At 50.3% G+C, this 11931-nt stretch overlaps 1 protein-coding gene across 1 annotated transcript; it reads left to right on the top strand.

Moving 5' to 3' along the window:
- Positions 1 to 854: 854 nt before the first annotated feature.
- On the top strand, positions 855 to 11515 carry Cav3 (caveolin 3). Its single transcript, XM_004625054.2, has 2 exons — positions 855 to 1210; positions 10783 to 11515. The coding sequence occupies exons 1-2, from the start codon at positions 1097 to 1099 to the stop codon at positions 11122 to 11124; spliced, it is 456 nt and encodes a 151-aa protein (XP_004625111.1). The 5' UTR covers positions 855 to 1096; the 3' UTR covers positions 11125 to 11515.
- The last annotated feature ends 416 nt before the right edge of the window (positions 11516 to 11931 follow it).

Below are 11931 nucleotides of genomic sequence, written 5' to 3'. Positions count from 1 at the left end.
GCACTCTCAGTGTTTGTCTCTCTAGCCTGGGAGCTTCTCAAGGGGACAGAGCCTTATTTGTCCCTTTATCTCCAGCTCCCAGCAAGTCCTGCCTGGATAAGTAGATGGGTGGCTGAATGGATGCTCGCACCTTCACCCCTCCCCTGCTGGAGCTCAAGACGATACAGTTAGAAGAGGCAGCACTGGCTCCTCAGCGTGGCTCACGCTCAGGCCGCCCCACAGTCCATCAACTCCTGCGCCAGGAAAATCCCTAGAAACAGGAAAGCCCAAGGTTGCTCCAGGGTCCCAGACAGCACGCCCAGGCCCTAGCTGTCTGTGCACAACTCTAGGAGACCACATTTCCAGTTCTGGAAGCTCTTCGTAGGAGCACAGGGCCCATTTCCTCCCCTTCAGGAGAGGACAAGTGCTCAGGCTACATTGTGTCCCTGACAATAGCCCAGAGAGGGGATGTATGCCCAAGATCACACAGCAGTTGGTCACAAAACAGAGCTGGAGCGAGCCCACCTCCTCTGGGGCAGCTGCTCCCAGGAGCGCCAGGCACTGGCAGTGGTAGCGAGCCCACCTCCTCTGGGGCAGCTGCTCCCAGGAGCGCCAGGCACTGGCAGTGGTAGCGAGCCCACCTCCTCTGGGGCAGCTGCTCCCAGGAGCGCCAGGCACTGGCAGTGGTAGCGAGCCCACCTCCTCTGGGGCAGCTGCTCCCAGGAGCGCCAGGCACTGGCAGTGGTAGCAAATTCCAGGGGCCCCATGGGAGGGGGAGACAGCCGCCTGGGCAGCGAGGGGGCAAGCCTGTCCTTGGCGGAGGCCAGGGAGCGCCAGGCCAGTGCCCACGCGTGGGATCAGGGCCCAGCAGCAGCCCCCTTTAAGGAATACCCTGCCTTCCAGAAGTACTCCAGTCTTAATTTTAGCTTGGAGGTCAGCCATCATGGCTTTGCCGAGAGGCTGGCTGAAGTTATGTGGGACAGCTGTCTGCTGGCATGCTGGGTGGGGCCTGTTAGCCATAGGGCACAAATCTGGGGGCCCTGAGCTGGTCTCTCTGCCCCAGCTGGATTCTTAGCCCGCCGGCCACAAGGCTTAGAGCTCTGGGGACAGCTCTGCGATGATGGCTGAGGAGCACACGGACCTGGAGGCCCAGATTGTCAAGGACATTCACTTTAAGGAGATTGACCTGGTGAACAGAGACCCCAAGAACATTAATGAAGACATCGTCAAGGTAGGCTCTGCGACCCAGCAGGGGGTGACACCTCATTTACTTTCTTCAAATCCGCAGGTGAACGAGTAAAGGCTTGAACAAAAACTGAGCTGCCACTATGTGGTCTGAGTGGTGACTGGGCAGGGTGGAGAGGCCAGGCACAGAGAAAATGCCTCCCTAGCCCAGGGCGGAGGCGCCAGCTCTGGCCTGCCCTCTGGGCTGGCTCTTGGCCTAGAGGAATGGGAACTGACGGCAGCTCAGGCTGTTTTCTGTGCCAGGAGGCCTTCTGGGGCTCCCCGGTGGGCGGCCGGTCCATCTCCAGTGGGCAGCTCCCAGCTGAGCTGGCGGTCCTTGGGGAGACACTTGCTCCCAAGAGCGCTGCCCGGGGTCCATGTGCAGCCTGCAGGCCATGCCTGGGCTTCACCTGTGTCATGTCTCATTGCAGGTCTGGTTTCCAGGGTAGAGCAGGGGCCTCTCAGAGGGTGCCAGGGCCCCAGAGCCCCAGAGTCTGAGTGCTCAGACATCTGCAGCTTTAGGGAGTGAGCCTATAGCTGGCGCCTGAAAGCAGGCCTCTCTTCCCAGCATATGATCTGGCAGGCTGCCCCAGGCCCATCCCTCAGCCCAGCAAAACAGGGGTCTTTCTGAAGGTAACTGCTTAGAGCAGCTCCCTAGCCACCAAGAGCATCGGCTCTGGAGTTGGTACAGCCTGGGCTGGTGGCTGGGAAGGGACCTCAGGCCAACACTATCCTACAGAAATTCTGTGTAGCACAACTGAGATACAGTGATCTGTGGATTTATTTATTTATTAACACCAGTGATATAGTTGTTATTATCAAGAATTGTAGGGTCTGGGAGATGGCTCAGTAGGGGCCAGGGAGATGGCTTATTAGAATAAGCACTTGCCTGGCAAGTGCAAAGGGTCCTTGGTTCCACCAAAAAAAAAAAAAAGAATTGTATGCTGCATAATTTTATGCCATACCTTTTCTACATGATAATCATATGATGATTTGTTTTTACATTTTTTTCCTCTTTGTGGTACAAGAGGCAGAACCCAGGGCCTCACTTACGATAACAAGTTCTCTAACTCTACCTGAGCCACACTTCCAGTCAAGAATGTACCTTTTTAGTAAATAGATTGCTTTTTAGAGCAGCTTTAGTTTGGACTAATAGAAAAGTTGAGCATAGTGTGGAGCTTTTCCCAAATACTCACCTGCCCTGGAATTTTAATCTAGCAGCTACATTTAAAAAAGGACAGCCAGCCAGATGTGGTGGTTCATGCTATAATTCTGGCTACCCAAGTGACTGAAGCAGGATGGTCACATATTCAAGCCCACCCTGGGCAACTTAGCCTGTTTCAAGATCAAATAAAATTTTAAATGGGCTGGTGGGGTAATTTAGAGGCAGAGGGTCCCTGGGTTCATCCTCTCATATCACAAAGAAGAAGAAAAAACAAAGAAAATCGAACAGTTGAAATTATTGTTAATTTAACCTTATATATCTAAACTAGTATTGTTTCTACATATAGCTGGTAAAAAACATTATCTGTGAATAATTGTGTTGTCGCTCTTCATCTTCAAAATCTAGTAAGTGTCTGGGCTCCCAGTACTTATTAGTTCAGACTATAGATTTTCATCAGAAATAAATGTTCTGTATTTAGGAGTCATAAAATGTTTAGTTGAAAATAGATTCACATGCCCAAATTGTTCCAAGCATTATTAAAAGCTTTCCAATAATGGAACTGAGTATCTGTTTTTATATTGTAATTAAAGTTAAATGGCATTTAGAATTCAGTGGCACATTTGAAGCACACCAAGCTGGCAGCCCTAGACTCCACAGAACAGCTCAGGGCCTTTTATGGCCATAGCCCCAGGCTACCGTCTTTCCTGGGCACCTCCAGAGGGAAGAGACAAACCCCTCCACGTGGTTTCCAACTGAGACAGATGGGGATTCCACCAAGTTCTCCTGCCCATTTTGCTCCACTCACCAGAACACACCCCGCCCTCCTAGTGGTGAAAGCCTTCAGGCTCAGCTCAAAGCCCACCTCCTCCAGGAAGCCTTCCAACTGCTCCATGTGACACTGTCCTCATCTGTGCCCCTTTCCCAGGGATTTCCTCACAGCAGGTCATGTTATCTGCATGCTACATATGCACAAATCACTCACAGAGGGACAGGGCTATGCGTCACAGCACAGGGAGAGAGTTGTAGGAAGAAACTAGGAAGAAACTTTTCAACTGTAGAGTACTATCTAAATGTGAGGTAGTGTAGGGGCTGGCGAGATAGCTCAGCAGACTAAGCACCTGCATCAGCAAGTGCAGGGACCACGGTTTGGTCCATAGTGTCACATGCTGAGCTGGCCCCATCCCCAGGGACCTATGAGCTGGCAACAGAGTCTAAGTGTGGTGGCTAAGGCCTGTAATCCCAGAGCTGGGAAGGCTGAAAACAGGAGGATCACTATGAGTCTGAGTGTCCAAGCTGTGTAGTGAGACCCTGTATCAAATACATAAGTGGAAAAATAAATAAATAAATAAATAAATAATAAATAAATGTGAGGCAGCACAGGTGAGGTTCCCACAGTGAGGTGTAGCAGGAGTGGTCCTGGACTCGACTTCAGCAGACGTGATTTCAAATCCACAGGGAGCTGGGTCTCAGGGCAGCGCTGGGCCACAGTAGGTCAGGAAGCATGGGATGATGGGGATTTGCAGCACATGGCAAAGCCATGAGAAATGTGAGCTGCGCAGGGGCCTCAGGAGTTTGCAGGTAGGGGCCATAGAACTGAGCCATGGGCCACTGGGGATAGAGACGAGGAGTCCTCAGTTCAGTGTGGTTGTATGGAGACTGCAGTGTGTGGTACGGATAGGAGGGTCTCCTGATCCTACTGAATTAAAAGTGAGCCAGATCCAGCCCCCAGGCCCAGATTTCAGGCTTTGGTTGTAGTCTGATAAAGGAAGAAAGGAGCGCAAAGACTGACTAGGAGGCACAGGCAGGGCCTGTCGGACAGGGCAGCCTGGAAACTGGGAAATCAGGAAAGCCTAGGAAATGACACTATGCAGGGCACTGAAGGGGAGAGAGGAGTAAGAGAGATGGGGCCAACCCAGTGCCTGGGCCGGCAATGGCCTCATGGTGGCAGCAGGGTCCTCGTGAGTGAGGAGAGTGACGCAGAATGGGGCCCAGCTACAGGGGCCCTGGCTCTGTCTCAGCCCTGACACTTGCCGTGGACTCTAGGAAAGCCCTTCCTCTGGTCCTGAGCTGCTAGGGCAGATAGAGGTGAAGTGGACAAGCGGGAGATGCTGTCTCCTCCATCACTGGCTGCTAAGCCTTCACTCCGCAAAGCCAAGGAAGAAGAATGGGAAACAGACACACTGGGTTCATCATGGCCTTGAACCTGCAGAGAAAAATGCTCTGCTTGGCTCTGCCCTTGATCTCAGGCTGGTAAATGAGTGTCAAAGCAGGGAGAGAGTCCTGCATGCCCAGTGGATTTAAACTGTGGTCTCCAACCTGGGGCTGGGTACAGGGCAGAGAAGAAGGTGTGGAGCTGGAGTGCATACCCTGTCCTTTCCTGGCTCCCATGGAGGCCAGCAGGGGGACTCCTCGCACTCTTACCGAGCATTGGCTGTGTGCAGGCATGGTGGTGCCTCAGAGAAGGGTGAGCTGGGCTGGTGCTGCAGCAGGCTTGGCAGGAAATGAATGCAGCCCAAGCTCCAGGCTCTCCAGTGTGCCACAGGGCATCCCAAGGATACCTCCTTCACTCCCAGGTTGTAGAGGCTCTACCCCACTCCCCTGCACATGCCTCAGCATACCAGCCTCTCTCCAGTGACCTGTGAGAGGGAGAAATAATAGGAAGGAACAGCACCTCAGTTAGAGTGGATTTGGGCAGATTTGGGATAGCTTAGTGCAGACAGATGAAACTGACCTCATACCTCCCTTTGAAAAGAATCCAAACTGACCAAGATGGTGGCCAAGGAGGAGGTCACACAGGGAAAGGTGCAAATCTAAGCTAGTGACAAGTAGAGGGTTGTAGTAGGTTAGGGGAGAAAGAAGGTCCTTGTGTCTGGAAAAATCAAGAGCCAGCTCCATGGGAAGATGGTGTCCAAGTTGCATTTTTTTTTTTTTTTCCTTTTTGGGGATTGAACTCAGGCCCTTGTGCTTGCCAGGCAAGCACTTATTTTACTCAGTCATCTCCCTAGCCCCTCTCAAGTTGCATTTTTTTTTTTTTTTCCTTTTTGGGGATTGAACTCAGGCCCTTGTGCTTGCCAGGCAAGCACTTATTTTACTCAGTCATCTCCCTAGCCCCTCTCAAGTTGCATTTTTTTTTTTTTTCGGAACCAGGGATTGAACTCAGAGCTTTGCGTTTGCTTGTCAAGCGCTTATCCTACTGAGCCATCTCCCCGGCCTTTTTTTAAAAAATTAATTAATTAATTTAGTGTGTGTGTGGCCAGCTCAGCCCAACAGTGGGTGGGGCTGGCTGGCATATGGTGCTGGGGGATTGAACCGCGGTCCCTGTGCTTTGCTTGGCTTAGCTTGTTCTAAGTAGGTGCTTTAGACCACTGAGCCATCTCACCAGTCCTCAAGTTGCATTTTTTAAAACGAGAAAAATGCATAATGTGGAGTGGAGGAACAGGTTTTCCAGGAAGAAAGGAAATAGGCAAAGGTGTAGAGGCTTTTTGCATCACTGCAAAGAATATTGGGCAGAGCTGGTGAATGTCACTGACAGGTATTTCTGCTGCCCTTCCTTACATACATAGTAGACATTACTAGTGGATCGCAGTGTATCTTCAGGAAGCCATGGAGGAGGGGGACCATGAGTGGCTCAGAGTTCACACAACAGATGAAACCTCTACTACTCTGATTGCAGACTGAGGAACTGGGGAACGCAAATAGGACAGAGCATCTGAAAGGCAGTTTGTGGAAGAGAAAGCGTGGAGAACAGGCAGAGACTGGATCATAGAGACTCACACAACCCCTAGTCATTCCACTGAGTATTTCTTTCCTTTTGGGGATGTCTTACCCTTATCAATGACCCCTGGAAAGGATTACACTTCTCATTCTGAGTTGTTGTAATTATTTTCATGGGAACTTCTTGGAGTCAACTGATCTGGTGATTTTCAAATCATGGTCCATCTTCCTGGGACATTCATTAGAGTATAGGCTCTTATCCCCCCAGAAGTTCTTAAGCAACTGAGCCAGAAATGGTTCTGTACTTTTGTGCTTGAGTATCATAAACAAGTCTGCCTCTGCACATAGAAGTCACTCCTGGAGTCCAGGATTCTCACCTGCTTTCCCTAAAGACACACCATATCAGTTATGGATTGCTGTATAACAAATTTCCCCAGCAACTGTACCAGGTTGCTGAAGCTCCATGGGGCTTGAGCGATCTCTCACTTATAGTGGCTGGGGCTGGAAGCACCTGGAGGCTCCATTGAGCTGAAACATCTAAGATGTGCCGGGCATTGGCACTAGTATGGTAGTAAGAAGGGGGTATGGTTGCCCCTCCCCCCAGCTCCAACTGCTTCAGGCTTCTCCTTGCCAGAGCGGGGTAGCAGTGGAGCTCTAGAGCAGGTTGTAAGAGCAGACTCCTAACACCTCTGGTCTCTAGAACGAGGTATAAAAATGAACTTCAACATGGTAGTTCAGGGCTCCCAAAAGCAGAAGCTGCCAACCTTCAAGGTTTCCTTCTGGAACTGGCCCAGCAGTTCCTCTGGCCCACTCTAGTGGCTGTAGTGAGTCCTACAGCAGGCCCAGACTCAGGAGAGGGTGAGATGACCCCATCTCACGGAGAGGCATGACTCCCTGATGTTGTCTCACCCACCAAAAGCTGGTGCACATCCTAGAACACTACCCAGGCATTTCTGCCATCCCGCATCCCCACTTGCAGCAGCTCTACCAAGAGAGAAGGCAAGAGGATGCAGGGGCCCAGCCAGAGGACAAGGACCAGGCTTGCCGGGTGCAGGTGGGGCTCTGCAGCTGCTTCCGACTCCTTTACGTGAGTGCAGTTCTCCTCACGTTGCAGCCTGGGTTCCCCAGGTAGCCCAGCAGCCCTGAAAATGCCTGCCACTGCCTGTGCCATATTCTGGGCCTCCGCTCCTGCTGCGTCCCTGGTACCCTTCTGGGTACCTCGTCCCTCTCAGGCACAGAGACTAAGGGAGACACGGACATGTGCTGTGAGGTCAGGCTGACTTAGAGCTCACTCTCCTTGGCCCTTGGGGCAGTTAATATACCAGATACATGGCCAGAACTGACCCTTAGGAGGGCTAGCACTTTGGAATGTTATCCTGGTTGCCTCAGCTTTTATAGAATTTTATTATTGCTATTACTGTGCCTAACAATAACAAAAGAAGCAAAGCTTTGTCATTTTAAACCCATTTCTGTATGTACTGCCTTAGCTCAGTTTCTAATTCATAGGGTCAGTGGTTCTCAAGCTACCTGGATAAAGAGCTGGTTTTATTATTATTATTATTTTAAGCCACTGTGCAACAGTACTTCTGTAAGATATAATAAAAATTAAATACTAGGGCCAGGGAGATAGCTCACTAGAATAAGTGCTTAACTGGCAAGCGCGGGGTACTGAGTTCAATCCCCAGTACCACACACACACACACACACACACACACACACACACACACACAATTACTAGAGAAAATGTGATTGAAAACAGGCTAACACAAGCCTCAATTTTTACTATTATTGGAAATGAAATTGCTGTATCAAATTCCAGACATGAAAGGCTGTGCTCTGAATTCTGTACTTACCTGTTCAGGTAAAGGATGAAGGAGACACTCACTGGAGACAACCTTGTAAGTAGCCAGTTCGTGGGTAAAGAGACTGGGACCCAGCAGATTGTAGCTGCTTGCTGGAGTCTTCTGACTCTAAAGTTAACAGCGTCCCTGTGGATCTTATGGCAATCCCTCTGCATAGAATGGAGCAATCACCCCAACAATGAAATCCCTAAACATACAGAAAACACAGCCCAAAACAAACCAAATCAGCCAACAAGCGAAAAGCCAGGGGCCCAGAAAGGGAAGAAACAGTGTCAAGTTTTCACCTGCACAGCAACTCCCCGTGACCAAGCAGAGACAAAAATGGAGCTGCTTCCCCCCATATGGGAGCCCTATCTGAGCTGATCAGGGTCCTAGATGCCCAAGGCCTGAGTCACCCAGGACTCTGCTGGGGAAGTGTTTTTGACGGGAGTGCCTGCTGCCCTCACCCACTCCATGCCCTGTGAGAGGCTTGCGGGGGCTGTGCTGACAGGTTCCCATTCACCATTTGTCTTTCTTGATGTTCCAAAAATAGATCAGTCAGAAGGAGACAACAACTGAATGAATAGTCATGGCTTCCCCTTCCTGCCCTCTGGCCCCTCTTCACCTATACACAAAGCCAGAGCTAGTCTGATGGATGAAGCCCCCCAGCTCCCCACCCTCCAAGAAAAACACCATTACCTCGGCTTTTGGAAAGAAATTAAGGAATGAAGTCACTGTCCACTTCTGATGCACTGGTATGGCTGCCTAGACTTGCCTGAGCTAGGACTTATGGTCATGGATAGACTTTCCCTGATATTCAAACCCAAACAAGAGTAGCAGTTACCTGCCTTCTCCCAGATGTGCATGGACCCCAGAAAGCATGTTTTCTGATTCAGAAAGATCAGTGCAGTTACTCAGTGTTCAGAACCCAAAGGAAATCCTTGGAATTAGTTCAATTTCCACCACGAACAGCTTCTGTGAAGAAATTGTCCATGAAAACAACAACAGATAGACACCTTGGGATGGATTTATTACTGCAAGCAGAAAATGAGAGAAAGGAGTATTCCATCCATCTCATTAGCTCAGGCCAAGACAGATGAATATTTACGACTAGGTAGGCTGAAAAATTGTTCTATTTATGATCTGAAATGTCAATAGGATCTCTGAGCTATACTTTCATAGGAACTTTAGAACATTTGAACAAATAACTATCAATAAGCACCTACACATGCAAGGTGTTGTACTAAGCTCTCCCCAAGAGCTGGTAGCCTAAAACCCAGGAGGTTCTCGGTAAATGTTCGGTTGTTTGGATGGATGGGTGGTTGGATGGATGGTTAAATGGGTAAGTAGAAAGTAGGATGGATGGCCAAGTGGATAGATAGGATAGATTAATGGGTAGGTAGAAATACAGATGGTTGGAGATACATTGGGTAGGTGGATGGATGGGGAATAGAAAAGAGAATGGATAGAAAGGTGGATAGATGATTATTTAAATGGGTAGATGAATATATAGATAGGTAGATGAATAAATATTTTTATTTAAGTCCAATGATTATCTTTTCCACTTCTTACATGGAGCCTCAGTCATGTCTTCAGCAGGATGTGATGACAAGTCCTGGTCCCTACCCTCATACTCACTCCCGGCTTTACCACTGCTCCTCCTAACCCAGCCAAATCCTTCCACAGCACTCCCTGATAGCAGCCTCCCAAGATCTCATGCACTGAGGTTTCCAGCCCCCCACCTCCAACCTTGCACTGGAATCTCTGGGCTTGTGCCCAACCTTGTGGGGACCACACTGTACCTTTTATGAGTTCCCAGTGATTTCTATCCATGGGCTTTTCTACCTGGTCACATGCAGGCATCAGCTTCTGGTAGGTGTGTCTCCTCTAGGAAGAGCCTTTAACATCCTCCAACTGAGTTGAAGTTACTTTGTGAGGCACACGACCCCTGTGATCCCTGAATCTCCACAGTACAGCTGCCTGCTGGGCTCACCCCCATCATACCTGCTCAATTGATCTTCATGGGATAAGGATGATTGTCCAACTCTTCTAGGGTCATGACAGTAGAATCTGGGAGCTATAGAAAATCCAGTACTACTTCAATTCACAAACAATTCAGTTCACAAAGTATTCAGCAAAATTTTGCTTTTGTTCACGAACTATGCATCAGGAGACAAATACAAAAGCAGCCATCTTTTCCCAAATTCTAAAACAAAGTAAGTTTATAAACCAAGGTACCACGCACCTGAACTAGACACATGGCTCATGAGGAGAGGAGCTATTTTGGCTCACCCTTTTGGGGATTCCTTCCTGTGATTGATCAGCCCATTATTTGGTGCCTCTGGCAAAGCAGTCACATCATGGGGTAGGGCAAAGCTGTTCACCTTCATGGGCATCGAGGAGGGAGAAAGGAGTGGGCCAGGGCCCCACAGTCCCCTTCCAAGGACAAATCACCCCTCTACTCCACCTCCCAGTTGTACCACCATGATACCAAGCCTCTCACATCAGGGCCAAATGGTAGCCCGGCTTCTAATTTACTGCTGGATTTAAACAAGGCACTCACTCTGAGGCCTGCTTATTCATCCCATGAATGAGGGGGTTGCTGAGCTCTATAGTGTCCTGCTATTCTAGTTGGGCCAGGCAGCCAGGCAGGTGACCAGAGGTAGCATCCCCATCCCTGGGAGCTTGTACGAAGTACAGAAGCCTGGCTCATCTAGAGCTATTGCGTCAGAGCCTTCTGGGGATGGGGTCCAGTCCTTGGGCTTATCCAGCTCCAAAGAGATTCTGATGCTTGCAGGTAGAAGCTGGAGGAGTATGTGAATACTGTGTGTGTGACCATTCCCCTTCTTGCACCTGCAGGTGGATTTTGAAGATGTGATTGCAGAGCCCGTGGGCACCTACAGCTTTGATGGCGTGTGGAAGGTGAGCTACACCACCTTCACTGTCTCCAAGTACTGGTGCTACCGGCTGCTGTCCACACTGCTGGGTGTCCCATTGGCCCTGCTCTGGGGCTTCCTGTTTGCCTGTATCTCCTTCTGCCACATCTGGGCAGTGGTGCCATGCATTAAGAGCTACCTGATCGAGATCCAGTGCATCAGCCACATCTACTCACTCTGCATCCGCACCTTCTGCAACCCGCTCTTTGCTGCCATGGGCCAGCTCTGCAGCAACATCAAGGTGATGCTGCGGAAGGAAGTCTAAAGCCAGGCAGGGAAAGGGGGGTGGCAGGGCAAGGCTCAGGCTAGGCACCCCTGCACCTGCTCCACAGAGGGCAGGAGAGCTCTTTCCTTAGCGACTGCTCCATTGCCCCCATGACATGGGAGCACACTATGTAGGGAAGCTGGAAGGAAAAGCAGCCCGGCCTTGAAGGCAGCTCCATGGCCCTCACTCTGCCCAGCCCTGTCACAGTGCCCAGGAGCAGCCCAGACTGGAAGATGTATGTTACGAGGCAGCTACTGCAAGTCTTTGCATCCATGTGTACTGTGACAGCATGAACCACGTGGGTTCCCACCATCCACACACACCCAAGAAAGCAACCAGTGATTGTTGGTGTGAGGAGGGGTCCCAATAAAGGTTCCAGCTGCATGGGGAACACCTGTCTTGTCTGTCTGTGTCCATAATGTTGGTGGTGTCCTGACTCATTGTCCTGTGTACGGCAGCAGGACAGGCTGCTTGGTCCTTTTCCCTGGGCAAAAGAAGGTCCAGAATCAAGCATGGTTTTTCCTGGAGTCTACTTGCTGCTCCTCACCCGTTTCCACTGGGAGAGTGTTTCCAGCAAATGGCATCAACAGATGAAATGGCCTGTGACCTGGGAGGGTGGGGGCACTCTGTGGATCCTGGGTGCAGGCCTGGTCCCAGATCTCTCTGGACCTTCCCCGTGGCTTGCAGATACTGAGCCTCAGACACAAATGGCCTTGCCCCTGGGCATGTGTACCATTGACCCGAAGAGGTACACATCCCAAGCCTAGTGCACACATGTGAGTGCGCTAGAAAGACAGTAGAATGCCC

This window comes from Octodon degus, unplaced genomic scaffold (genome assembly GCF_000260255.1).
Source record: "Octodon degus isolate 3935 unplaced genomic scaffold, OctDeg1.0 scaffold00008, whole genome shotgun sequence".
Lineage (NCBI taxonomy): Eukaryota > Metazoa > Chordata > Mammalia > Rodentia > Octodontidae > Octodon > Octodon degus.
The sequence above is the reverse complement of the archived record's forward strand: the minus strand, read 5'-3'. Positions and strand labels throughout refer to the sequence as shown.